This window comes from Narcine bancroftii, chromosome 11 (genome assembly GCF_036971445.1).
Source record: "Narcine bancroftii isolate sNarBan1 chromosome 11, sNarBan1.hap1, whole genome shotgun sequence".
NCBI lineage: Eukaryota > Metazoa > Chordata > Chondrichthyes > Torpediniformes > Narcinidae > Narcine > Narcine bancroftii.
Genome location: NC_091479.1, coordinates 12,169,215 through 12,194,036, shown reverse-complemented (window position 1 = coordinate 12,194,036; position 24,822 = coordinate 12,169,215). Strand labels below are relative to the sequence as shown.

The 24,822-nt window shown below is 44.6% G+C and overlaps 1 protein-coding gene across 1 annotated transcript; it reads right to left on the bottom strand.

Moving 5' to 3' along the window:
- Nucleotides 1–7,443: 7,443 nt before the first annotated feature.
- LOC138745526 (cytochrome c oxidase subunit 5A, mitochondrial-like) lies at nucleotides 7,444–24,398 on the bottom strand. The gene is made up of 5 exons (XM_069902624.1): nucleotides 24,217–24,398; nucleotides 17,052–17,168; nucleotides 15,482–15,603; nucleotides 8,666–8,791; nucleotides 7,444–7,585 (listed from the first exon to the last, which is right to left on the bottom strand). Exons 1-4 carry the CDS (start codon nucleotides 24,323–24,325, stop codon nucleotides 8,678–8,680), a joined length of 462 nt encoding a protein of 153 aa, XP_069758725.1. The 5' UTR covers nucleotides 24,326–24,398; the 3' UTR covers nucleotides 7,444–7,585; nucleotides 8,666–8,677.
- Between the last annotated feature and the right edge of the window lie 424 nt (nucleotides 24,399–24,822).

Genomic DNA, 24,822 nt, shown 5'->3' with positions numbered 1-24,822 from the left:
GAACCCCGGTCCCAATCACTGGCGCAGTAAAGGTGCTGCGCTAACCGCTACAGCTGATGCTGTGGATCATTCAAGATTTGTTTATGACAGAACATGCAATAAACATGCAATTGCCTTCTTCCTATCGTAAGGCAGACCGTCACCCAGTACCCCTTACAGTATCAGTGAGGAAGAAGCCAGAGTAACTGAGGGTCCGTGGATTTGCTTCCAGCGCTCCCTGACCCATACATATTCCAGCAGCCCGTGTGAGTCCCCCAACCGTAAATTTCCCGCAGCCTGTACGGGTACCTCATCCAATGAGCCCCTCGTCGCCAGCTGCCCTGACTGAACATTAAAAGCAATTCATTATATAGTTTAAATGTGCACCTTTATTTCATCAAGCGGCCTTCTAAGTATTGATCGGGATGCCATGGGTAAATGAGCAGCACAGACTCATGGGTCAAAATGGCCTGTTACCATGCTGTATGTCTAAATAAATAATGCTCATCATTCTTGGATAGCAAGCAATTTGCTTTCACTAACATCTAGATATTATTTTTGCCACAAGCAAAAATTGTTGCATCAAGGGAAAAATAATCAGTTCCTTTAATGCGGCGATGGATTAAATGGCTCTGGTTATGTACCTTACTCACAGCAACTGATCAAAGACAAGGCACAGCACTTTGCCTGCTTTTTCACTGTGTAAAAAGATCAGAATTTAGTGTCTTGAACGTCACAAAATTCGTTGATTGTGGCAACTTCACAGTGCAAACATTTCTATAATCCACTTTACAAAAATAATTAAAAATAGTGCAAGAAAAAGTCAAAGTGAGGTGGTGTCTGTGGTTCCTTGCTCATTCAGGAATCTGACGGCAGCAGGGAAGAAGCTGCCCTTGTGCCTTCAGGGACCTGAACCTCATTCCTGATGGTAGCAGAGTGAAGAGGGCATGGCCTGGATGGTGGGGGTCCTTGAGGATAGAGGCTGCTTTCTTCAGATGCTGCCTCTTGTAGATGTCCTCGATGGAGTGCAGACTGGTGCCCGTGTTGAGGCAGGCCAAGTTGAGAACCCTCCGGAGCTTTTTCTTTCACCTCATCTTGAACATTGGCACCTCCGTACCACACAGTGATGCAACCAGCCAGAATGCTCTCCACGGTACACCTGGAGAAGTTTTCGAGTCTTCAGTGGCATACTGAATCTCCTCAAAATGTAGAGCTGCCAGCAAGCCTTCTTCATGATTGCATCATTTCGCAGCTTCGAAATTGGCAGTGCATTCAAACTGCAGATCACAATTACAGGAAATACATCTGACAGATGTAGGTTGAGAAAGTCTCAAAGGAAACCACAGAACCTGTTATGGCAAAATCCAACTTATTAATTTTAAATTAGGGTATCATTTAAGCTGAGTATCAATTTTTAATTTCACCATCACTGATACTTGAGGAGGGTCCATTTTTTAGGTCAACGTGGAAAGCAATGCAATATTATACAAGTTGAATAATACCTCTAAGAAACAGTATAGGCTCATTCAATTATACCAGTGTTTTGTGCAATTCATTGTGAACAGGAAGAGTGATTTGAGAGCTGATATTCACCGGTTTTGGTTAATAGTGCAGATTTATTTAAAGACTAATGAAAATGCACACCCACATTGTGGGACAACAATTTGCTGGAGGAACCGCAAAACACCACAGCACAGAAACAGATCCTTCTAGTCTGTGCAGTCTATTTCTCTGCCTTGTCCCATCGACCTGCACACAGTCTATATCCCCTCCAAAACGATTCTCAAATATCAAAATTGATCATGGCAGCTCACTCCACTCCCCCACCATTTTCAGCGTGAAGTTCTCCCAGATGTTCTTTAAACTTTCCCCTTTCATCCTTAACTCAGCCAGCGATCAAGACCAGACTGGGGTTCAAATCCTGCGCTGCCTGTAAGGTGTTTGTATGCTCTCCCCGTGTCTGTGTGGGTTGACCCTGGGGGCTCCAGTTTCCTCCCACCATTCAAAATGTAGGTTATTGGGGTGTAAATTGGACGGCCCGGTCTCGTGGGCCAAAATGGCCTGTTACCGTACTGTATAACTAAAATTAAAACTTTTTGTTAAATGTCCTCTAGTTTTTAGTCTCACCTTGCCTCAGTGGAAAAAGCCTGCTTGAATTTATTCTATCTCTACCCATTATAATTTTTGTATGCCTTGATCAAATCTCCCCTTATACTTTTGAGCTCCCGGGAAAAAACGTCCTAACCCGTTTAACCCTGTAACTTGGTTCTTCCAAGACCTGGCAACATCCTTGTAAATCTCCTCCGCACTCTCTCAAGCTCATTGACACCTTTCTTCTCGTGTCAAGCAGCGTCAGTGAGAGAAAAGGATTTGTTAATGTCTCAGGCAGGAACCCATCAGGATTCCAGCTTCTGTAGTCTCCTGTGTCGACACACCTTGCGGCCTTGTGAATGGACAGGCTAAAAAGTAGCCATCAACCAGAAGAGCTCCATAATGACACAGGTCCACTGTTCTGAGAACAGTTTAAAATGTGGTTTTAAAGGCTGCAGCGATCACTTGAAACTCAAATCAAACTTTCCATTCTGATTGTTAGATTGTTCGTGTAGAACAGTGGCTTCTCAACCACTTTTTCTTTCCACTCACCGACCACCTTAGGTAATCCCTCTGCCATAGATGCTCTGTGATTAGTAAGGGATTATTTAAGGTGGTCGGTGAGTGGGGAAAAAGTGGTTGAGAGCCACTGCTCTAAACTCAATTGTTACTGAAATATTTTGCTTGAGAAAAATTGTCATTGCCTTTGGAGTTATGAAACTGTGCATGTAACAAGTCAATGAGGTACGATTAAAACAGTCGTTTTCAAACTTTTTCTTTCCACACACCTTGCTGGAGGAACACCACAGCACAGAAACAGGCCCTTCTAGTCTGTGCATTATTCTGCCTTGTCCCACTGACCTGCACCTGGACAATATCCTTCAAGTCCCCTCCAGTCCACGTACCTGGCCAAATTTTTCTTAAATGTCAAAACTGAGCACGCATTCAACGATTCAGCTGGCAGCTCGTTCCAAACTCCCATTACTCTCTGTGTGAAGAAGTTCCCCCTCGTGTTAACTTTAAACCTTTCCCCTTTGATGTTTATGGCATCAAGCTTTTGCTGATCACATTATGGGAGATAAACTTTGCTCAGTTTTAACATGCTTTGGTAGTGCAGTCATTGTAAGAAGATAGGCGTGCTGTGCCTTTCAGTCCTGTCTTTCTCTTACTTAAACACACACACACACACACACACACACAAATTTGCCTTCTGTATCCCCCTCACACAACCTCCCCTTTACGTCCCCTTTCCTATAATCATTTGTACCCATATCCCACCCTTTCAGGGTCCCTCATTCACTGCCATTGCACCCCTTACTCAAAGGTACAGGAGCATAAAGACAAGCACTCAGCGGCACAAGGACAGCTTCTTCCCCTCTGCCATCAGGTACATGAATTATCAATGAACCAGACACTGCCTTACTTTTATTTAATGCTGTAAGGTGGTTTAAAAGGTTTGCGCTGCCACAAATAAATTCTGATTCTGAGCTCCTCCTCTCTTCCCTGCACTGCCTCCATCCTCTGCCCATTCTCAAGTTCAAGTTTATTACAGTCTGATTGCATACATGCAACCTAATGAGAGAACATCTCTCCAGACCATGGTAAATGCATACAACACAGTTCAGTAAAACCCCTGGTATCTGGCACCTACCCCCACCCCTCCCCCTTACGATGTACAGACATACTATATTTCTAAATTACGATGCTTCTTTTCTCGCTGTTTATCAGCAAAGTGTTTTTTTTTTGCAAATCGCTTTTATTTCCCCCAGCAAATCTCACATTTCACCCCCCCCCCCACCCGATTTCAATTTACAATAATTTTGACTTACGATACGGGTCCTGGAACAGAGTCCCATTGTAGGTCGGGGTCTACCTGTATGAGGATCGGTAGATGCCGAATGTGCCACGCCCATGTTAAACCTCCGTATTTTTTTTACCCATTTACTTTCAGCAATTTTTGGTTTTTTTGCCGGTTGTTTGAATTCAGATGACAGGGGTTTTCCTGTATATAAACAAAAATCACATAAATAAGCCTTGTGCACTGCAAAGTCAAGGCTACCCACAAAATTGGAGGGCCAACGCCTAGTATACCATATGGGCATTCTCGAACCAGATGGCATAGCTCAAACCAGATGGCATAACCCTCGAACTAGACGGCATAAACATCTCTGGTTTCCGTTAAATTTTTATTTTTCTTCTTCACTATTTTTATGAACATTTAAATTTTGCATCCAAAAATACAGAGTACATACGGATACATGTTAAAATTCAAGATACATTACACTTAAACCACATCATTATATTCACATTTTAATTAGATTATAGTGTATTGATATACAAAAAAGGAAAATCTAAACCAACTAGCAAAGAGGAAGCTGTTTGGCCAAATGACAAAATTCTTATCGGAGTGATAAATTACCTTATTAGTCAACATTTCAACCTTCACAACAAATCAAAAGTAACCCAAAAAGCCTCCCCAGTGTTTGAAAATTTACATTCCAACCAGAAATTGAACATCTAACCTTCTTTAAATTTAACCATGACGTCACGTAGCCATTGAGCATGAGTAGGCGGGGTAGCGTCCCTCCATCTGAGCAACGCCCCCCCCCCCCCCCCCAGTTTAGCCACGAGAAAAAAAAAGTAACAATTTATTTACAAACACGGTAGAAGCAGGTTCCAGCCATTTAAACCTACAACCCCATACTCTGGATGGTAAGAGGAAACAGGAGGAAACTGTCAGACAGGGAGAATGTGCAGACTCATTACAGACAGCTTTGCTGACATTCAGCATTGCTGTAACCGTGCTGCCCCTCCCATTTCACTCCCTTTCCCTCTCCATTCAGAGATATCTCTCCCCTATCGCTTCCCAGCTTTTTTCTCTTCTGCTCTCCCGCCCATATCCACATGACTTCTTGCCTGTGCTCCTCCCCCCTCCCAAACTTTTAATTCAGGCACCTGCCTGCTATTTTGCTCATACCTTGACAGAGGGCTCCGGCCCGAAACTTCGGTGATGTATATTTGCTTCCTATGGACGCTGCGGGACCTTCGTTTCTCTAGCATTTTTGTGTATTAAATTATAAGCTAAAGTTTAGGTCCTTGAAAACAGGGGACGCACGTGGACTAATCCAACCACTGCTCCAACATCCCCACCCAGAAACTCAGACCCCTTGACGTGCACGAGTGGGAATGAACAGCGCAAGGGGGGGCATTTGCTGCCTTCTGGAAGGGAACAGGAAGGGGGTTTATGGGACGCATTCTACGACCGATATTCAACTCGTATGGTGTTTCAGGGACTAACGCTGTTGGAGGTTAACACCATGACACTCCGGCTTCCTCCAACACCGTTAGCAGCATTCTCCAGCCACAGGATATATTCAGGCACCTGTCTGCATTTTGCTCATGCCTTGATGAGGAGCTCAAGCCCGAAATGTTGATTGCCCTTTACTTGCCGAGTTTCTCCAGCACTTTGGCATATTGTACTACAATCAGCATCTACTTTCCCATTCAGCTGCTCCACTGTGAAGTCTCCTCAAGGGAGACCTACCCTGCTCTCCTCCTCTCCCTCCATTATTTTCGCCTTTTATCTCTCTTCTACCCTCCCACCTACTTGTTATCCTGCACAACTCCTCAACCCCTTTTTCCCCCCCCCCACCTTTTATTCAGGCACCTGCGCTTTTAGCTCATACCTTGACGGGCTCAGGCCCAAAACCTTGACTTCCTTTAGACCAGTAGTTCTTAATCTTTTTCTTTCCACTACACCCCACTTTGTCATCACTATTCCATCGGTGCTCTGGGATTAGTAAGGGATGGCTTAAGGTGGGAAGGGAAGGTTGCGAATCACTGCTCCAGACCCAATTGTTACAGAAATATTTTGCTTGAGAAAAACTGTCATTGGCCCATTTCCTTTGGAGTTCTGAATCCGTGCACATAACGAGTCAATGAGGTACAATAAAAACTGGGGGTTTTCAATTTTTTTCTTCCAACCACATATCACCTTACTAATCAGAGCATGAAGGGCATAAGGAATACTTAAAGTGGGATTTAAATGGAAAGAGGTTGAAAACCACTGCTATAGATGCTGCATTGGTTCCTCTCATAAATTGCCCATATCTCAATACATCCACAATATGTTCTGTGATGTTATGCAAACACTGATAGGTGATTATAAAGCAGGGTAATTAAACCATTCCACGACAGCAATGTTTGCTGTGGTATTCCTGCATTGGCACAATTGCAGCAACAAATTTTCACCTGCTAGGCCACAGCTTCGAACATCATTAATTTTGTACTGGAACATGGTGCCTGGAGAAATGGACTCGGGCTCATTTTCTACAAGCGGCCTGGAGTTCTTCAGTCGTCTGGCAGCCGTTCTGTTGGTGTACATGACAAGAAGCATTTTGCAGAAATGACAAGCAAGTGGATATGACTGATCGAATTGAGCAAGTTCAATTGCAAGAGATACATCTTGTTGTCCGATCGGGATTTCTGAACGGACGTATATGCAGACGGATGTTGCCTGAACAGATGTGATGTGGAGCATGAATGTATTATGGCTAAGGCCCAGGAGGGCTATTACTGATTTCCAGAAACCCATCAGGTGGACCAGGAATGATTCTAAGCAAGGTGTGAGAATCAACTTCTCAGATTCTTCTCAGAATAGTGAGAGCAGAGTTCCACAATGCCCCCCTTGCAATCGTAATAAAGTTACATCTGACAAGCATCCAAGCCACAGGTGACATCTTTAAGAGGAGCAACGAAGAGTTGAAATTGCTGCCACTTGGGAGATTCAAATTATTAATGTTGTTTGCAGTCCAAAGATTGATGAGGAATGAGCATCTATTTGTGAGGTAACGTTGCAGCTCTACAAGTCACTGGTGAGACCACACATGGAATATTGTATTCAGATCTGCAAGGAAGTGGAAGCTATGGAGAAGGTGCAGAGATTTACCAGGATGTTGCCTGGATTGAAAAATGTGTTATGAGGCAAGGTGAGCAGAGCTGAGACTTTTAGGAGCAAAGAAGGATGAGAGACTTAATTTAGGTCTTCAAGATGAGAGGTATAGATGGGGTGGGCATCCAGCACCTTTTTCCCCAGGGTGGGAGGAGCAAACATCAGAGGACAACTGTACAAAGTGAAGGGAGGAAAGTTTAGGGAAGACAAGTTTTAAAAAGTTATAGGTGCCTGGAATGCCTTGCCAGCAATGGTCGAGGAGGCTAGAAAATTAGGATTATTTAACAGACTCTTGGACAGGTACATAAATGGGAAAAAAAAATAAAGGTAGGGATATACAGTGGTCAGCACAACATCATGGGGTGAAGGGCCTGCACTTGGCTGTAATGTTGTATGCAAACAAATCTCTTCAACAGCAAATATCAATTTAATCAGGTCATTCTTTATTGAATTGAATTCACAGGGAGACACAATACATACAACAGAATTTAATGTCCAATAGTAATATGTCACACAGCATCTTGTATCATGTACAATCACATCAAATGAAGGTCTGGAAACCGTCTGGAAGAAAAAACACGTTGCACAATGTTAGATGTATTCCATTTACTTAATTCCTCCCCCCCCCACACTAAATAAAACTGTCAATATAAAAAGGAAATCAGTCTCCAAGTGATGAGATATCAAGGACATTATATGAGAGGTTTAGTTCAACGCAAGGCAACTTGCTTTTGTGTTTAATGCAGTAAAATGACCCAAGGTTCTTTGTAGATGACGGACCTTATCCAACAAGGTAAGGGACATTGATTAACACGGCAGAATTGGAAGAAAGGTCTTGAGGGAAGAGAACTCCTGTGCACAGGGCTTAGAAAATAGAAAACAGCTGGTATTTTACTGAGTGAATAATAACCCAAAGTTAGGCATTATTTTATGTTGAAAAGAGCAACGTGGTGCAGAATGCAAAGCGTGGATTCAGAAAACTAATCAAAGCTCTTAATTTATATGTTTAATTTAGACATGCATGCCCTTCCAGCCCACAAGCCCATGCCACCCAATAAACCTACAATCCTATTTTTTTTTAAACTCGAGCTGAATCAAACAGCCAAAAATTCAGACAAGTCCACCAAATGTTCCTTAAAAACATGTGAAGATTAGCCTATTAATTTCAGAACTAGACGCCCCCTTCAAACAGCAGTACTGTATTATGGCCACCTAGCTTCTTCGACAAATCTAGACTGCCATTCCCTGTCACAGATGCGCTTTAAAATGAAAATGGTAGCACATGAACTCAAGGACATTGAAGCAAAATAAGCAAATTGACAACCATGAATACAGATTTCTTAGGTCAAAAAGTTATGGTTTTTTAAATTCCAATATTTTAGTTAACAACTGCATCATACTGCAAATGATCACAAGTACAGATTATAAACATAAACCACAAAAGCCGACAGATAAATGCAAAGTATTGGGTTACTCAAAGCAATTATTTTGCAGTTTAAATGTAATATTGTAGACTATTTCACTTCTGAAGCATCTCATCAATTTACTTTTTCGCTGCTCAATTATGCAAAACAATATTTTCCAATCAAGATCGGCCCATCAACTATTTAGCACTTGTATGTAGTGATGTCATTTTAAACTTACCCAAGTATAATGTTATAATTTGTCTAGACCTATCTCCTCTGGGGTGGGAATTCCGAGTTCAGTTAATGTGGGTCTGAGTTCTTGAATAACGTAAGGATAGATCTCTTTGTGGGGTCCAGCTTTGTCCTGGAAAATTGGAGAGAGTTAGCATTGTAGCCAGTCACACAACACTATTTGTTTCAAGAAATCCAACTACATAGTAACACTTCAATTAACTGGTATCTCCAAACTTGACAATCCCAGTGGCTTGGCACATAGCTCACTCAAGCACGTATGTGGAGCCAGAACCAAGGTTGGAAACACAAGGGGCCAAGAACGTACACAAGGTTCGTGATTGGACTTGACAGCCTGGGTGCTTGTAATGTTTCTGGTCTTTTCACTACTGTAAAACATTTTTTCATGAGATTAAAGTATTTTCGGGAAACTCACACTAAAGTCCTTAAGCGCCAGATTATTGGAATTTTTCTACATGGCAAAATGACACCAGCTTTAGCCTCAGAAAAGCAGAGTTGGCGATAAACTCTTTGGTTTCTGCTCTTTGATTATTCCTTGAAGGGCCTGAAATATCGGTAATCTATCTTTACCTGCGAGACAGGCCGGGTTGCTCCAGCATTCCTATGCGTTTTTACGACAATCCCATTGTCTTCAGACTTTCGTGTTATACTCAACGAAATAATTTGACCAACTGAACCAATTCAATGACCTCAACACTTTGTTCTAAATTCACTTTGACATCAAATTCACTCAATTCCCTTTAACATTCACTCTCCATGGAAAATCAAAAGAAACTTAAGATTTAAAAATCATATAGGCATCCTTATCTTTTTCTGGAGGGAGAAGATATTTATAATACAGCCAAACTGCTGCTTTCCAGAAAATGCTTTCAAGTATCATCTATGGTTATGAATGAACACAAAGCAAATAACTACTTAACAATTGTGTTAAAATATAAGCAACACATGTAATAAATAGTTAAACAAAATCAGTTTTGTTAGCAAACAACAAAAACAAACTGGCCCAATTTATTTTTGGTGAGGTTTGTAAGACACTAAATATCCCATTCTTCTCGTGTGTTCATGCATCTGGGTGCAAGTCGGTCTAATTCTTGCAATCACCCTGCTACGTCCTGACCATGAGACAATTCAGATAAGGCAATATTACCAATTCTCAGAGATGTTAAGCCATGGTTTCAAACTAAAGGCAGAAATAGGAACTATAGAAGGCAATTGTGGCTGCTCCCCTGGACATCATTGTTTACTTGCAAAATAAAACAGCAGAAATGGAGGGCAGGGTAAAACCAGGGTGACCACGGAATAAACTACAAACAAGGATATCTGGTTGATGAATGAGTGAGATACAGCTAGACCACATGAGCACTAGAGTTGTGAATGCAGAGCTGCAATGCATGACTAGGTCGTCATACTGGACATGTCTCCACTTCTAGAGAATTAAAGGGTTGGGGGGAACAAGATGAGCCATTATCTAAAATAAACAGATAGAGAGAAATCAAATTACTGGAGGTCGCAGAATTAAATATCAAATCCAGAGGATGTTGACAGATGAGGTGCTGTTCCTCAAGCTTCCATTCAGCCTCACTGTAATGGTGCAGGAAGCCAATAGATTAGAAAGGCATGGAGAATTAAAGCAACAGGCTTTAATTAAAGCTCAGGGATATCCCTGCAGGTGCTGATCACCCACTCTGCTTTCGATTTCTCCACTGCAGAGGAGGCCATTTAGAGAGTAAGTTGAGGAGCACCTGCACAGCATTTGGCAAGTTCAAGTCATCCGATTTCACAAGAACAATGCGACGAAACAGCGTTCTGCGGCCCTCACTGCAAAACACGCAAACACAGCCAAACAATACTTATGCAGGACAAGTATTCACACATATGGGTGTTCCTCAACTTATGATGGGGTTACGTTCCAGCAAGCCCACTCTAAGTTAAAAAAGAATACCGCACCTACCATTTTTTAATAATTAAATTTAGAATACCTTTATTCCGTAGTGAAAAAGCCTTTAATGTACAGCTGAAAGCACACTGGATATGAAGAGTGTTTGAAGCATGGAACTAAAATTAATTGCTGGATGATGGGATGAGAGAAAGTAGCATACCATATATCACAAGCGCAGGGACAGATCGGAATTCAAAATTTAACATAACAACAATTACAGCACGGAAACAGGCCATTAGGCCCTTCTAGTCCGCACCGAACCAAACACCCCTTTCTAGTCCCACCTCCCTGCACAATGCCCATAACCCTCCATCTTCTTCTCATCCATATACCTGTCCAACCTTTTCTTAAATAATACAATTGACTCCGCCGCCACTATTTCTCCCGGAAGATCATTCCACACAGCTACCACTCTCTGAGTAAAGAAGTTCCCCCTCATGTTACCTCTAAACCTCTGCCCCTTAATTCTTAACTCATGTCCTCTTGTTTTAAACTTTCCTCCTCTTAACGGAAATAGTCTATCCACATCCACTCTGTCTATCCCTTTCATAATCTTAAATACTTCTATCAATTCCCCTCTCAACCTTCTATGCTCCAAAGAATAAAGACCCAATCTGTCCAATCTCTCCCCATACTCCAAATGCTTAAACCCAGGCAACATTCTGGTAAACCTTCTCTGCACTCTCTCCACTCTGTTTATATCCTTCCTATAATTAGGCGACCAGAACTGCACACAGAACTCCAAATTAGGCCGCACCAACGTCTTATACAATCTCAACATCATCTCCCAACTCCTATATTCCATGCAATGATTGATAAAGGCCAGCATACTAAAAGCCTTCTTCACCACCCTATTCACGTGAGTTTCTACCTTCAGGGAACGATGTACCGTCACTCCTAAATCTTTCTGCTCTTCTGTATTCCTCAATGCTCTCCCATTTACCACATATGTCCTATTCTGATTCTTCTTACCAAAATGAAGCACCTCACACTTATCAGCATTAAATTCCATCTGCCATTTTTCAGCCCACTTTTCTAAGCAGCCCAAATCCCTCTGCAATCCTTGAAAACCTTCTTCATTATCCACTATTCCACCTATCTTAGTATCGTCTGCATATTTACTAATCCAATTCACCACCCCATCATCTAGATCATTAATGTATATAACGAACAACAATGGGCCCAATACAGATCCTTGAGGCACACCACTGGTCACCGGCCTCCAACCTGACAGACAATTATCCACTACCACTCTCTGGCCTCTCCCTTTCAGCCAATGTTCAATCCATTTGACTATCTCAAAATTTATACCTAAAGACTGCACCTTCCTAACTAACCTTCCATGTGGTACCTTATCGAAGGCCTTACTGAAGTCCATATAGACAACATCCACTGCGCTACCCTCATCCACATTCCTAGTCACCTCTTCAAAAAATTCAATCAGATTGGTCAAACATGACCTTCCTCCCACAAATCCATGTTGAGTGCTCCTGATCAGACCCTGTCTATCCAGATGTTTATAAGTACTATCTCTAAGAATTTTCTCCATTAATTTACCTACCACAGACATCAAACTTACAGGCCGATAGTTGCCAGGCTTCCTCCTTGAACCCTTTTTAAATAACGGAACCACATGCGCAATGCGCCAATCCTCCGGCACTATCCCCATATCTAATGACATTTGAAAAATTACCGCCAGACCCTCTGCTATTTCCTCCTTCACTTCTCTCAATGTCCTGGGGAAGATCCCGTCTGGTCCCGGAGACTTATCCACCTTTATATTCTTCAAAAGCCTTAAAACTACACCTTTTGTAATCTCTATATTCCCCATATTTACCCAATTTGCTTTTTTTATCCCACATCTCCCAATATCCTTCTCCTTAGTGAATACCGAAGAAAAGAAACTGTTCAATATTTCCCCCATTTCTCTAGGTTCCACACACAGTTTTCCACTCTGATTTTCTAAGGGACCAATTTTGTCTCTAGCTTTTCTCTTACCATTAACATATTTGTAGAACTCTTTTGGATTAGTTTTCACCCTGCTTGCCATAGTTTTCTCGTACCTTCTTTTAGCTTTCCTAATTCCTCTCTTAAGATTCCTCTTACATTCAATGTATCTTTCAAACATCTCCTTAACTCCATGCTTCTTATATCTAATGTACGCCTCCCTTTTTCTTCGAACCAAGTTTCCAATATTCCTTGAAAACCACGGCTCTCTCAAACCTTTTGCCCCTCCTTTTAACCTAACAGGAACATAAAGCTTTTGCACTCTCAAAATCTGATCTTTAAAAGACTTCCATCTCTCTACTACATCCTGCCCATAAAACAAATTGTCCCAATGCACACCCTGCAAGTCCTTTCGCATCTCCTCAAATCTAGCTTTTCCCCAATCAAAAACCTCAATCCTTGGCCCTGATTTCTCTCTTTCCATAATGACATTGAAGCTGATGGCATTATGATCACTGGACCCGAAGTGCTCGCCAACACAAACCTCCGTCACTTGACCCATCCCATTTGCCAACAGTAGATCTAACACTGCTCCTTCTCTGGTCGGCACCTCTACATATTGTTGTAAAAAACTATCTTGCACACATTTCACAAACTCTAACCCATCCATTCCTTTCACAGAATGTGTTTCCCAATCTATATGTGGAAAATTAAAATCTCCCATAATTACAACCCTGTGCTTATCACAAATATCTACTATCTCCCTACAGATTTGCTCCTCTAGGTCTCGGTCCCCTCCGGGTGGTCTATAATACACCCCTACAAGTGTAACCTCTCCTTTCCTACTCCTCAGTTCCACCCAAATAGCCTCCGTGGATGTGCCCTCTAATCTATCCTTCCTAGGCACCGCTGTAATATTTTCCCTGACAAGCAATGCAACCCCACCTCCTCTTGCCCCTCCGACTCTATCACACCTAAAACAACGAAACCCAGGGATATTCAGTTGCCAATCACATCCCTCCTGCAACCATGTCTCACTAATCGCTACCACATCATACTTCCAAGTATCAATCCACACCTTCAGCTCATCCACCTTTTTTACAATACTCCTGGCATTAAAATATATGAATTTCAGGGATTTCCCATTTTTTAATCCCTGTTTTCCCTCATCTTTAAGAACAACATTATTTACTTTTCCTGCCAATTGCCCTTCATCTTCTTCCAGAGCATTTCCCTTCTCTATCACCTGCCCATCCATATTCAAATACTTACTACAAACTTTCTTTGTTTGTACAGATTCAAACCATTGTAACTTCAAAAAAAAATTGTATGTCAGATCTTCGCAAGTAAGGGAGCAACTGTACAAATAGTTTGTAAATATGAGAGTCTTGGATGGTGAGTGTGAACAGATCCTTTGATCTGTTTAGCATTATCATTGCCCGTGGGAAGAAACAGTTCCTCAGACTGGTGGTACTGGCTCTGATACTCCTGTACCTCTTTCCCGTTGGGTGTAGCTGAAAGATGCCACTTGCAGTGTGGAGATGGGTTGATTCTCGATGATTTTGCATGCCCTCTTCAAACAACAATCCCAATAGATTACATTGATGGGGAATGGGAGACTCTCGTGATCCTCTCTGCCACTCTTACGGTCCTGTGGATTGAACTCTGAGCTATTTCTCCGCAGCAACCGTACCACATTGTGATTCAGCTGGCCAGGAACCTCTCAATTGAGCTCCTATAGGTTGACATAATGGTGGCCAGAAGCCTTACCCGCTTCAATCTTCTCAGGAAGTATAGTCACTGTGGCACTTTCCTGAGGTGAGGAGATGTTGTGTGTCCACGATAGGTCAGCCAAGAGATTTTAAATTTTTAATGCAATTGAAAATGAAATACAGCATCTGCAGTGCAGAATTGAATAGGATATGGCAAACAAAATCGGCTCTCAATAGAACAGACAATATAATTTTCCCATTAACTAAATCTCTCACCAACTTATCAACACTGCAGGATCTTTCATGTTGACAAAATATACAATACTGAAGGTCATACACAAAGATGCTCGAAAAACCGAGGTTACCACAGGAAGCAAAGATATATAACCAAAATTTCAAGGGGTGGTGAAGGAGAACAGGCCAACAGAAGAGGTCATAGTTAGATATAGTCAGAAGGGCAGAAATGTAAAGAAAACAAGGTGATGGGGAGGGGATATGTTTCTGAATGGAAAGGGGAGGGGATCTGGAGGAAAGGGAAGAGGGGGAACATGGAGGGGCCTAATAAACTAGAAAACTCAATGTTAATGCCATCTGGTCAGAGTGCCCAAATGAAATGTTCGGTGTTGTTCCTACAATTACCAAGTGGCACTCAGTTTGCCAATGCACATGGCAATGGACACGTGGCGATGTGGGAATGGTGTGTGGAATTGAAATGGTTGGCCATGGCAGATCCCAGTTACTACAGTGGACAAAGCGAAGGTGCTCACAAAGCGATTTCAGCGTTCACTTGTGCACCTCCAAGGGTCATCTCCTGCGCCTGGTGCTCCCTGTGAAGCCTACTCTTCATCAGAGAGAATGGTAGTTTCATTGAGTATCTTCACTCTGTTTCCCTATCCTCTGTCTCCTTTCCTCCCCCTCCCCTACAACCTCCCAGTTTTTCTCTTCTGCCCTCCCACCTCTTGGCTGTGGGCCTGTGCTCCTCCCTTTGCCCCTCTACTGTCCTCCCCCAACATTTCTATTCAGCCACTTCCCTGCTCTTTGCTCGATGAAGGGCTCAGGCCAGAAACATTGGTTATATATCCACTTCCTATGAATGCTGTGCGTCCTGCTGAGTTTCTCAGCACTCAGTGTATTAAACTAAAACCAGATCTCTGCAGATTTTCTTATGTAACATTGAAGACAATGCTGTCTCAATTCCACTGACCTTCACTGCTTCTAGAATACGGACTGCACTAGCTAGATCGTTTAATCTACGGCATGCTCTCAGGGCTGCATCAAGAATTTTGGGTTCAGGTACCAGATCGTATCCAATAAGGGTGTTCATTCCTGAAAACAAAACAGACATTCATTACAGCAAGTCATCAGTGCAGATTTTGCTTTAAAAGATTAATTGTGAAAGAAATATCAGATATTTAATAAAAGGCGGCAAAATGAATAAGAAAAAAAGGGCAAGACGAGAAAAATCAATTCAAGGATGAGAAGTTTTAAATCTGTGCTGTGAGGACCAGGAACCAAGAGATTGGGAGAGAAGAAGAATTTGAGATACAAAGTTCCCCAACCATGGCACATATGGGAATTGGGAATACTCACCATTTTGGATCTCTCATGAAGTTTACAGATGGATCTCTTATGAAGTTTACAGAAGCAGGTGCAAAATGAAAATACTCACACACTAGAAAAAAATAACTGGACTTTGGACCAACAATCATCAATCCAATTTAGCTTGGAGCACCAGTGTACAACATACAATACATGACTCTAGCCTGTCCCAGTGTCTCAAACGAGATAGCAATGCTAAGTGAACCTCTCATCTCTTTAACAAGGCCCCAGGGAAATAACTGTTTAATTCCACATATCAACTTGGCAATTACCATCCACTTCACTCCTCTTCCAAACTCCTTATATTCTAAAGATGGATAGAACATTTGATCACAGGTATTTGCCAAAAACCAAAAATAGACAACACCAAAATTTCAAGGGGTGGTGAAGGAGAACAGGCCAACAGAAGAGGTCATAGTTAGATATAGTCAGGAGGGCAGAAGTGTAAAGAAAACAAGGTGATGGGGAGGGGATATGTTTCTGAATGGAAAGGGGAGGGGATCAGCTACAAGAGAGATTAATTGGCTGCATCCACAATTTCTTAGCTTCAAGAGTGACATGCTTCCACTCACATTTTGAGAAGTGGAAGGACCTGGGAAGGAGCAATTTGATTTAACATGGGTTATCCGTTGCACACTGGCTACTACCCAGTCAAATGATCCAAGGGTGGTTGGGGGGGAGAGCAAAGAGAACCAGACACAGCAAACTGACTTAACATGCGCTGCACTTCAAGACAAAAATAACACAGGCAGACATTCTGAACACATTCATGTTGCCACAAACTCTCCTGCACCTTCTCTCCAAACCCTGCTTTAATCTCCTCCCTCCTTCAGATTTCCCTTGCACTATAAACAGCCTGACATCAACATAGATCATTTGAGCAAGACAACCCCAGAAAGCAAACAGGTTTCAGAAGGAAACATTTAAACACAAGTGAATCGGGAAAGAAAAATGGTTAGAGACAACCTCCCTTTTCACCTTCACAAGACCACACTGACACATAAGGCTTTCTATGGACATATACTTTTACTGGAAATGAGAGGGACAAGTTTTTAAAGTAATGATTCACTTGTATTTTAATTCATCTTTTTTCAATCTGTAGCAGGGAAAGCTCAAATTTCGGATGACTGCAGAGAAGTTGTATCTTCAACCATATTTAAGTGATTTTTTTTTACCTTTTCTTAGCTCCCAGGCATCAATGTCAGGCTTGTTGAAGTATGTAACCCAACGGGCATCAAACTCTTCATCCGTCTCCTGCTTTCCATGCGAATACCATCGGGAAGCAAGTGCAGCTGTCAAAGAAACAAAGTCTTAACATCCTGCAAAGACGCGTTCAGCTCTAAAAAAAAATCTTGCACATCCTCGGGGCCAACATTATATTCTCTCTCTTCTCCAATGAAAAGGTTACCATATATGCTTTCGTATAGGACAATCTATGAATCTTAAAAAGAAAACCAGGTCACCCAGGTCTAAAAATCCAAACCTTGACGGTGACGTTTCAACGCGGCCACTATCTTCCCACCAGCTCTCGTGCAATCTCACATTTGCCCTGTTTGGTATCAGCAAAGTCATGGCACTCCTTCACGGGTCCACCTGCCCGGTTTGACTGCTGTTACCGCTCTTCAGGTTTTAAATGGTCTATCACAGGAGCCTGTGCTTGATTTTAAAATCTCCAAATAAAATTGAAATCTTTGCATCATAATTTCTTCTTAAAATATTGTGATTTGCTTTTAACAGCATCCACTGGTCAGTGCCAGATTTTTTTTTAACCAAAGGATATTGCTGCAAACCAACATTTCAGGGTCATTCTGTACAATGGTATTTACAGTACATATAATGCAGAATTGATCCCACTATAATACAAGGCAGGCACAACTGACGAAATGTTTACAAGAAGTGGTCAGCACATTTCCCAGAAGTTTCTTGGTGCCTGCCCCATTGACCACCGCCAGTGGGCTGATCTTGCCTCCAACCGTGCATCTTGGCGCCTCACAGTTCGGCGGGAAGCAACCTCCTTGGAAGAAGACCGCAGAGCCCACCTCACTGACAAAGGAGGAAAAACCCAACACCCAACCCACCAATTTTCCCCTGCAACCGTGTCTGCCTGTCCTGCATCGGACTTGTCAGCCACAGCCTGCAGCTGACGTGGACATTACCCCTCCGTAAATCTTCGTCCGCGAAGCCAAGCCAAAGAAGATTCCAATGTGGAAAGTGAAAATTAGCATAAGTTGTGCCAAAAACACTGAAGAAAATTGCCAGATCTGGTTACACCAGTATTAGTGGGCAAGAAAGCATTTGCTATGTTGGCCAATATTATTGTAGTTAGTTTCAGCAGATCCATGAACGAAAAACCCAAGTTGTCAAATGGATCTTTCAATGTAGGTTTGATAGTCCTGGGCACCCTATTCCATTTAACCCTACCATTTTTAACCTTTCCAGACTGGGCCCATGGGTAAACCTTTACAGTAGTTAAGTATGAACCAACTGATGGTTGGGTATAAAAGCAGTCCTGGAAAATCAAAAGAAACTAATGTGTGCTTGTTGGTAGTCCAAAGGTAATTAATCTTCTGTTCTAATCACAGACCACCACTGGGTTGAGCAGAGGTGTGTCCAGGAGGCAACTCTTTTGCAAAAGGATCCTGTTTCCTGGTATCAATATGGACTATGTTGGACAAATGTTGCTTAAAAAATGGATGAGTGCATATCTACAGTATATTAGGCTGCAGGTTACAGAGATGGAGATGGAAAAATATTTAAAAAGCTCCTTTTAAAAAGTCTCATCTGTTTCCGTAAGATGCCTTAGTTTGGCATAGGTTAAATATAACCATAATGTAATACCAGCATTCTATTCACTGCAAGATTAATAACATGAAACAGGTGACGGATAGTATCTAATAATGGAGTGAAAATCATTAAGAAAGAAATTGGAAAGGCCAAAAAAAAAGGCATTGTGTGTCTGCTATCAGCTTGAGAAAATACAAGCAAATCTGTTGGAACAGCAGTATGTTGTTGAGATGATCTAGGGAAGTTAAAAGTTAAATGCAGAGAGTTCCTAGGTTACAGAGAAGTATCATTCAGCTGATACCCGTTAGTCAGAAATGTGCATTTTCTGTTGTTATCCACATCAGTTCGCTCTACATCCAATTACTAATAGTTCTTTCATTTGATTGAATAATCCTACACGACCCATAATAATTAATAGTGAAATATACATTGCATTCAGTAATTAAAGAACACTATGAAACAGCAGTGAATAGGAGAATTTTCCTCGCTGATTTTCCACATCAAGACAGCCATAATCCTAAAATCATTTTGTATGAGGAAGAAAAAGAAACCATCTCAAAATGTAAGCTAACCTGATGCTCATTTATCTGGATCAAGGTCAAAAATCAGATTTTTTTTTGTATGAACGCGTCACAAAATTCATTGTTTTGCAATACCACGACAGGTATAAAAATGCTATAAATTAATTTTAAAATAAATAATTCAGTGCACAACTAAGTAAGGTAGTGTCTCTAGTTCATTGTTCATTCAGAAATCTGATTGCAGAGGGGAAGAAGCCATTTCTGTATCACTGGGTGTTCACCTTCAAGGCTCCTGGACCGTCCCCCTGACGGTAGCAGTTAGAAGAGATCATGGCCAGTGTGATGAGGATCTTTGAGGACGGAGGCTGTTTTTTTTTGAGACACCACCTCTAGTAGATGTCCTTAATGGAGTGAAGGGTGGTGCCCTTGAAGGCATTGGCCAAGAATACAACTCCTAGTAGTCTTTTCCTGTAACCTTTGGAAACGTACCAAATCTCTCCAAAAACCTCACAAAGTATAACTGCATCCCAATGGAGGCCCCAGGATACATCTTCAAAGATGTCGACACCCAGGAATTTGAAGTTCCTAACCCTTTCCACTGCGGTAGTGTAGCGGTTAGCGCGACACTGTTACAGCAATCTGGGTTTGAATTCTCCCTGCGCCTGCTTGTGTTTCCTCAGCGTGCTCTGGTTTCCTCCCACCATCCAAAAGTTATTGGTTAATTTGGTTAGCACGGGCTTCTGGGCAGGAAAAGCCTGTCGAAATAAGGACTGGTTTGTGCTTTCCTGAAGTTCACAATCAGTTCCTTAGCTTTGCTAACATTGAGTGTAAGATTGTTGTGACCCCATCAACCAGATTATCTTACTCCTCCTCTACGACGTTAAAACAACTTGACCACCAATAGTTTGGTTTTTTTTTATGGGGGCGGGGGGAAATGGCAGCGTGTGGCACAAGTGAAATTAAAGCAATGAAGTGCCAGTTTCAGCTTTCAATGCTGGGGACAAGACCCAACACACCAATGGCATCGTGGAGAAAGCACATCAGTGCCTCTACTTCCTCAGGAGTTTGCAGAGGTTTGGTATGACACCAGAAACCCTGGCAAATTCTTAGAGGTGTGGTGGAAGGTGTGATGACTAGCTGCATCATGGACTGGAATGGAAACACTAATAACCCTGAGTGTGAAGCCCTCCAAAAGGTAGTGGACAGAGCCCAAGACATGCCAGGCAAAACCCTCCCCACTATAGGAAACGCTGCCATCGGAGAGCAGCAGCAAATATTAAAGACCCCCTCACCATCTAACACACATTTTGCTCTTGCTACTACCATTAGGAAAGTATAGGTGCCACAAGATTCACATCACCAGGTTCAGGAACAACTGCTACCCCTCCACCATCAGACTCAACAACAAACTCAATCAGGGACTCATTTAAGGACTCTTACTTATGCACTTTATTGATTTTCTTTTTGCAGTTTGTTTACATTTGTTATCTGTTTACAGTTCTTTGCTTTACACTTTGTACATTTTAAGTTTTGCACTACTAATTAGTGGTAATTCTGCCATGTCCACAGGTAAAACAGATTCTCAGGGTTGTATGTGATGTCATGTATGTACCCTAACCATAAATATGAAATCTGATCCAATCCACAAGTTTGGGCAACCTTTTAAAAAAAAAATCAAGATATTTACTGGATGCACAACTTTGAAATTAATCACAAAAAAATGCTGGACGAGCTACAAATCTTTGCCCAACCATTAGTGTTCATTTTGCAATACAAGGAAATGTTAATCATTTGTCGAGCCAAGCCCAAATCGCTTCCCAAAACTGAGAACAAGAACCCTCAACTTCCTTAAAACACAAACAACCAAAAAATTCACCACCCACACTTCGCATCTAACAATTCAGACTAAACAGAAGTAATACTTTGCCAATCAATTTTTTTCCCCAAAAGATTGAAAGCAAACTTGCATAAAAACACAAATGACAATATTTTACAACTTGCATACAAGCCAATTTGTAGAGCCAGTCATATGAATACTGGCATATAAAAGCATTACAGATGCATACATTTTAAATTCACCTGAAAGTATCAAACCATAATTGGAAAAATAAAGACCCAGGCATGTTTTGCCTCTAAGCAGATAGGTTGACATACAAGATGTTCATTCATAGCTATACTGTAGGAATAGGCTACATGGACATTCAAGCCTGTTTTGCAATTTAATAGGATTATGGTTGATCTGATTACCACCTCAGTTCGTGTTCACTTTGACACGCAATAATTTTTCACCCCTTTATACACAAACACCTTAAAAAATATTCAGAAATTTAAAAATGTTTCAAAGGTGCTCAACTCAATAAGAATATCATCTCATCTTAAATCAATAGCCACGTGGCAATCCCATAACAGGAAACATTTAAGAGTAAAAATATATTTTGGGACATCTACATTTTGAAAGGCACCAAAATCTTACAAGGACAACATGCTATCTTGTTGAACTGCAACCTTTCGACAATTTAAAGCAAGAATTCTGGACAGGCCTTCCAGGTTAGTAAAATTGACCTTGAGTTATCCTTCCACTCAATGCACAGAAATGGAATTACAATTTAAGATTTTTTTTTAAACAAAAATCGCTCATCAAATCACAATATGTCACAGTTGCTTCCACCAGGAATTTCGCAATGCAGCCTAACCCAAAAAGTGCTCAGTTACAGAAACAGTGATTGAATGGAAACTTTATCCCAAGTACTTTACCACATAACTTGTCAACAAAAAAAAATAAATTCCAGCCTCCGTATTATTTGTGCAATTCTACAATTTACTTTAAACCACAGTATTCAATGGTGTCCAAGAGTTCTATTTTACATACTCCTCCCCCGCATCCCCCCACTCCATCCCGCCACTAACAGCCAAGAGCATTTCGACTTTTCTCTGGTGGTGGTGGTGGGGGGGGGTGGGGGGGGGGGGGCAGAAAAGAGTTAGACTAAGTGGAGGAAGGTGAATGAAAGGGAATGTGGAAATAAAATGAATGCAGTTACCACAGGGAGGGTGAAGGTGTTTTTAAGGGAGCAGGGAAGGTAACCACAATAAGTGGAAGGTGATGCAAGGAGAAAAAGAGTGATTACAAGGATGACAGTGGGGAAGGGGGAGAAGGCAGCAAGAAAGAGGATGGAGAGTAAGGAAGGTGAAGGGGCAATGTGAAAATATGATGAAAGTGGTCACAGTAAGTAACAGGTGATAGGAGCAGAGGGGAGGGAGGTAGTAAGAGCAAGGAGAGGGGAGAAGGGTGGGTGGTAGAAGGTGACTTCCGAGCGGTGGAAGGTGACTTCCGGGTGGTGGATGACTGCACGATAATTGAGGAGGGCTGGTGGTGGGGAAACTAAGGGTGGTAACGAGAGGGAAAGGTGACTGCAGGGTGGAATGGGGGGGAAGGTGACTGCAGGGTGGAATGGGGGGGAAGGTGACTGCAGGGTGGAATGGGGGGGGAAGGTGACTGCAGGGTGGAATGGGGGGGGGAAGGTGACTGCAGGGTGGAATGGGGGGGGAAGGTGACTGCAGGGTGGAATGGGGGGGGGGAAGGTGACTGCAGGGTGGAATGGGGGGGAAGGTGACTGCAGGGTGGAATGGGGGGGGGAAGGTGACTGCAGGGTGGAATGGGGGGAAGGTGACTGCAGGGTGGAATGGGGGGAAGGTGACTGCAGGATGGGAAGGGAGGGGGGAGGGAGGGGGGAGGGGGAGCGGGGGAGGGGGGGGAGGGGGGAGGGGGGAGGGGGGAGGAGGGGGGAGGGGGGAGGGAGGGGGGAGGGAGGGGGGAGGGAGGGGGGAGGGAGGGGGGAGGGAGGGGGGAGGGAGGGGGGAGGGAGGGGGGGAGGGGGGAGGGAGGGGGGAGGGAGGGGGGAGGGGGAGCGGGGGGAGGGGGGGGAGGGGAGGGAGGGGGAGGGAGGGGGAGGGAGGGGGGAGGGAGGGGGGAGGGAGGGGGGAGGGAGGGGGAGGGAGGGGGGAGGGAGGGGGGAGGGAGGGGGGAGGGAGGGGGGAGGGAGGGGGGAGGGGGGAGGGAGGGGGGAGGGAGGGGGGAGGGGGGGGAGGGAGGGGAGGGAGGGGGGAGGGGGGAGGGAGGGGGGAGGGGGGAGGGAGGGGGGGAGGGAGGGGAGGGGGGAGAGGGGGGAGGGGGGGAGGGGGGGAGGGGGGAGGGAGGGGGGAGGGGGGAGGGAGGGGGGAGGGAGGGGGGAGGGAGGGGGGAGGGAGGGGGGAGGGAGGGGGGAGGGAGGGGGGAGGGAGGGGGGAGGGAGGGGGGAGGGAGGGGGAGGGAGGGGGAGGGAGGGGAGGGGGGAGGGAGGGGAGGGGGGAGGGAGGGAGGGGGGAGGGAGGGAGGGGGGAGGGAGGGGGGAGGGAGGGGGGAGGGAGGGAGGGGGAGGGAGGGAGGGGGAGGGAGGGAGGGGGAGGGAGGGAGGGGGAGGGAGGGAGGGGGAGGGAGGGAGGGGGAGGGAGGGAGGGGGAGGGAGGGAGGGGGGAGGGAGGGTGGCACCTAGGGGAAGTTGACTGCAGTGTGGTGGGGGTGGGGGTGGGGGGGTTGATGACTGCAGACTGGTGGGACTGGGTGACTGAGAGGGGAAGGTGACTGTAGAAAGGATGGGAAAAGGTGACCGCAGGGTGGTAGGAAGGTCAGGGCGGCACCAAGAGGGGAAGGTGACTGCAGGGGGGTGGGGGGTGGGGGGTGGGGGGTGGGGGGTGGGGGGGGGTGGGGGGTGGGTCCGCAGGGGGAGGGGGAGGAGGCCGGCTAACCACCGGGGCTGCCCGCTAGACGGAGACGTGCCGGGCCCTCGGGGAGCCTGGAGCAGGCCCGAAGCCTGCCTTTCCTGCCCTCCCGGGTCATTACAAGGACACGGGCCCGTGAGCGGCTGGAGCCGGCGTTCGGCGCCGTTCAACCCCTGGACGGGGCCGGAGGGAGGACGCGGGGGTCGGGAAGCCCCCCCCCCCCCCGGCCCTTTCAGCCCCCGGGGAGGGGGGGGCCCCCGCCCGCCACATGCTCGCTCACCCGCTGGCCGCGCCTCGGCCCGGCCCGGCGGCCTCCTCCTCACGCCCAGCGCCGCCGTCCTCCTCCAAGCGGCCAGGCCGCTGCCGCACCTGAGCGCCGCACACAACATCGCTGCTCACCGGCCGGTCCTCGGGGGGCGGGCGGGCGGGGTGGGGGGGGGGGGAGGAAATGATGCCGCCGCCCGCTTGACAACGACTCGCCGCGCCTCACGTCGACGGAGCGCGGAATCGGTACTGCGCAGGCGCGTCGAAGGGGCGGGTCCACCGACTTTCAGAGGGGAGCGCTTGCGCAGCCTCGACTTCAGCCCGCCTCCGGCATCCAGGCACGTCGATCGCTTCGGCGTCAGGATCGGACGCATGCGCAGGATTAGACTGTGACCAAAAGGCCCGTGGAGGCTTGCGCCATGTTCAAGACTGGCGCTCAAAGAAAGAGGACCTTTCCTGTTCAAAGTTCATTGATTGACTTAAACCATGAATTCCCTTTGATTTGCCCCTTGAGCTGCATTTTCTGGGTTTTTTTAAAAGATTTTAAATATTTTGCTTTTGGATGACTGGAAGCACAGAATGTTTATTGGTGGGATGTGAGTGGGAAGGGAAGGGGGAGAAC